At 28.7% G+C, this 3,969-nt stretch overlaps 1 protein-coding gene and 1 non-coding gene across 2 annotated transcripts; one reads left to right on the forward strand and one right to left on the reverse strand.

The window, feature by feature from the left end:
- Window positions 1-213: 213 nt before the first annotated feature.
- Window positions 214-285, forward strand: TRNAC-GCA (transfer RNA cysteine (anticodon GCA)). The gene has a single exon. It is a non-coding gene; the product is annotated as a tRNA-Cys (tRNA).
- A 2,030-nt stretch (window positions 286-2,315) lies between these two features.
- Window positions 2,316-3,593, reverse strand: LOC101513133 (uncharacterized). The gene has a single exon (XM_004513695.4). It carries the CDS (start codon window positions 3,486-3,488, stop codon window positions 2,391-2,393), a length of 1,098 nt encoding a protein of 365 aa, XP_004513752.1. The 5' UTR covers window positions 3,489-3,593; the 3' UTR covers window positions 2,316-2,390.
- Window positions 3,594-3,969: the final 376 nt, after the last annotated feature.

Genomic DNA, 3,969 nt, shown 5'->3' on the forward strand with positions numbered 1-3,969 from the left:
TTTTTTTTTTAATTAAAAGCCTCATAGTTTTTTTTTTAATTAAAAGCCTCATAGTTTTTTATTTTAATCATTACACGCCCGAAGGTATTTACTGATACGAAATAAAGATCGCACATAAAACCAAAAACTAGAAATTAAGAATGTACCCAAAGAAAATAATTGAAAAAGAATTATATACTCTATAGAAATCATGAATGCAGAACTAACACCATTGGGTCCATAGCTCAGTGGTAGAGCATTTGACTGCAGATCAAGAGGTCACCGGTTCGAACCCGGTTGGGCCCTTTTTTAAATTTAATCCATCCCTTTTTTAAATTTAATCCATCTTTCACCCACTATTTTTATTAGTGAAAATTATAATTTATTTCAAACTTAGAAAATGATCATTAATTTTAAAATGATACTGAAAAGAAAGGCTTCCAAATTTTCAAAATAGATTATAAGGCCAATTCTCTAAGCCCATGTCATGTTGAGTATTACAATACTTAATTAAAGGAGGTATTGAATTGATATTTTAAAATGTAATAACTTTTCAGAATTTTTTAAAAAAATATATACTTTTTAAGTTAGATTTTAATGAGTTCGTACCATTAATTTTTTTAATAAATCAAAGTACTTTATAGATTTAGTGTATGTTTGCATACCAATTGTATATGTGCGAATCCATTGAAAAGCTTTGTAGATTCTAAATTCTACATTAAGTGTTATGCATTGGGACACAAATATGCATTTTAAACGTTTATCCAAATACATGCTTACAAGTTGAAAGAAGCCTGTGAATTTTTACAAAACTTACAAGTGTTACTGAAAAAAGAAAAAATAAATTATAAGGTTTTGATAATTTCTTTATAAATCTTAGTGTTTGAGAGGAGGAAGTATAACTCATTGATATTGAGACAAAGAAGTATATAACTTATGCTACATTTTGTTTTCTAAATGATTCATTAATATCATACAATCCATTAATTTTAGCACCCACCGAAAGATGCTACAACTTATTGACATACTACATGATAGAAGTGTTTACATCCAGTTTTTATTAGTTATGAGATAAAAATTCATTTGATTTGAAGATTAATTTACACACAGTTTGATTTTGTTTGAATGACAACCAAAACAAAATCCATTTTGATCCAATCCACATTATTACAGTTTAAGCTAAATTGGATTTCGATTGATTTAAATTGCAACTTTATAAAACATTATTTTAATATTAATATTATAAAATTACTTTACTACAAATTAACATTACAAAACAACTTTGATCAATTATATTTTAAATATATGAAATAAAAATAAAAATATATGAAATTAAACAAATAAGTGTTATTCAAAAATAATTAAAATTAATAAATAATAATTTAATACAATATCATATATTAATAAAAATAAATAAATATTAGCAAATATATATATGCAATTTAATTCAAATTTGATTTTTAAAACTGAATTCTTAATCTAATTCGAGTCGTTTTCAAAAAAATAAAAGATTCAAACATTTTAGTAATATTTAATTTTATACCATTTTTTATTTATTTAGATCGGTTTGTAGTTTTCATTTGAATTAGTTTGGATTTGAACCATCTGCTCTACGGTCCAAATATAGATATTTATCTCGTTGCCCTTTCGTTTGTTGTTTCGTTGCCGTATATTTCTCATTTGATGGCTAATAGTATATAATAAATTATTTATTTTACTGTACCAAAAAAATTATTTTTACAAGAAAAGTTCTTACCCTGAATAATAGTGTTATATAGAAAAAGCATTAAAAAATAATAATTGTTAGTCTGTTTAAGATTTTCTGAAAAATAGTTTTTATAATATTTAAAAAAATAAAAATAAAATTCAAATAAAAGTTTAGTTTAAATAATTTATTTTAAAATATTATTTTAAGTATTCTATTTATTTATTACAATTTTCTTTAAATAATTTTTTTTAAAACGGTTAAAATAAAAAATTATTTGAAATTTTTTTTTAATAAAAATTATTTTTGAAAGATATTTTTTTAATAAATAAAGTCATTTTTATTATACTTAATATTAAATATCAAAATTACTTTTTTAATTGATAATAATTAAGTATAAAACAATTTTGATTATTTTTAAAAAAATTACACAAAAATCATTTTAAACAAACAAAGTGAGTGTATACGTTAGCATTTTCAACATATAACCCAACCATCTTGTATCCTCGATGACGACGTAATTGCAATAATTATAAAGAATTTATCATAATTCTACAAACATAGACAATTTCGGAAGTTCGTTATTTCTAATCCATAGAATGAGTTTAAGCTTAAGAATGATTTAATCTGATTAGATAATAAAAGTTGAGAGTAGGATTTTATTGATGAAGAAAAGAGTAGTAACATGAATACAGCAAATTGAAAGTCAAAGACAAGCAGGGCAATGGACTAAGCCATTCTCATTACACTTGAGGCACCTCTGCACTTGATGAGTATTATTAAGCACCATTTTGCAGCTACCACCACAATCCAAACAAGGAACAAATCTAACACCACCACACCCACCACACCCTTGTCTCCCAACCCCTCTCTCCACACGTGTCGCATTCAATATCCTCCCTAGTCTACCCGTTTCATTCAACTCAACCAACTCCTTCAACCCACCCAAATACCTCCCCTTCACAAATACCCTCGGTAACACTACCCCATTCCCTAATTCTATTTCCTCTTCCGTTAATAACAACTCTTTAACCTCTTTTAAAAACTCTCCGTGAAGTGCCACGTCACGCTCGTCGAATATTACTCTCTGGTTTTCCAATAAATCTCTCGCTCTGTTGCAATCATCGAACGTTTTTCTAACTCCTCCTAACGACGTTGTGTATATCACTACGGCGTCGTTTCCGCCAGGTGGACATTTTTCTGGGTAGTTACTTAGTGGGTCCCTCCTTAGCCTCTCCAAATTCGATTCTCTCTCTTCTTTTTGCTTTTCCAATCTGTCTTTCACTATGAATATGTTGTCCTTCAATTTCGAAGACAACGAAGGTTTCATTGTTTTCATCAATCGATTCTCTTCTTCTTTAACGCCATTAACAACAACTTCGTTCGTCGATTCTGGTGATTGCCCTTTGATTGGGGTTAATTTTGAATCTAACTCTTCGAGTGTGTGGAACGAAGCAACCTTGCGAGGAGGTTGAGGTTGAGGTTGTTGTTGTGGTGACTGTAGTGGCGGTGGTGATTGTGTTGGTGGTGGTTGAACTGTTGGTTTGAGGTGTTGGAGTGTTTTGCTAACTTCATCCCAAGATTGGGGAGATTTTTCAGTGGCATCGAGAATTTGAAGAATAGGAGGAGGGAGTGAAGGTTTATCTTGAGATATGTTGTTGTTATTGTTGTTGTTGTTGTTGTTGAGATGTTTTAGCCACGGCTCTTCGATGGCGTTGATATCGAAAACAGCGAAACTCGTCGGTGGTGGTTGGTAAACGAGGGGTGCGGTTGCGTCGATACGTTTAGAGGAACCACAGCCCATTTCCTCTTTGTTTGTTTTTGTGTTTGTCTTATCGTCAAATGGCAATGCTTGCTTGGAGTGAGTGACTCTTACTCAAATGCTCACACACATATAATCCGTTTAGTACACTTATCTTATTATAGGCCTAACTATAGAGATAAATATGGGTATCAAATTCTCTACTCACTGTAAAAGAAACTATTATTTGGTCAAAACAAATTATCATTTTTTTAATAACAATTTATCGCTTAAAATATAATTCATTTTAAACTTTTCAAATATTTTCAATATTTATAACACCTTAAATGGACACTAGTTTTTCACTCTAAATTTGTTCTATCAAAATATAATATTTGCCCAACAAAAAATTAAACAAAAATAGCATACACTTCTTTCATCTATCTAAATTAAGCAAAGTTAACTATATTAAGATTATTATTGAATTACCTTATGTATAAATGTTGACTTTTTATATTGACATTTCATTTTTTAAGTTAAAATG

Source organism: Cicer arietinum, chromosome 3 (assembly GCF_000331145.2).
Source record: "Cicer arietinum cultivar CDC Frontier isolate Library 1 chromosome 3, Cicar.CDCFrontier_v2.0, whole genome shotgun sequence".
NCBI lineage: Eukaryota > Viridiplantae > Streptophyta > Magnoliopsida > Fabales > Fabaceae > Cicer > Cicer arietinum.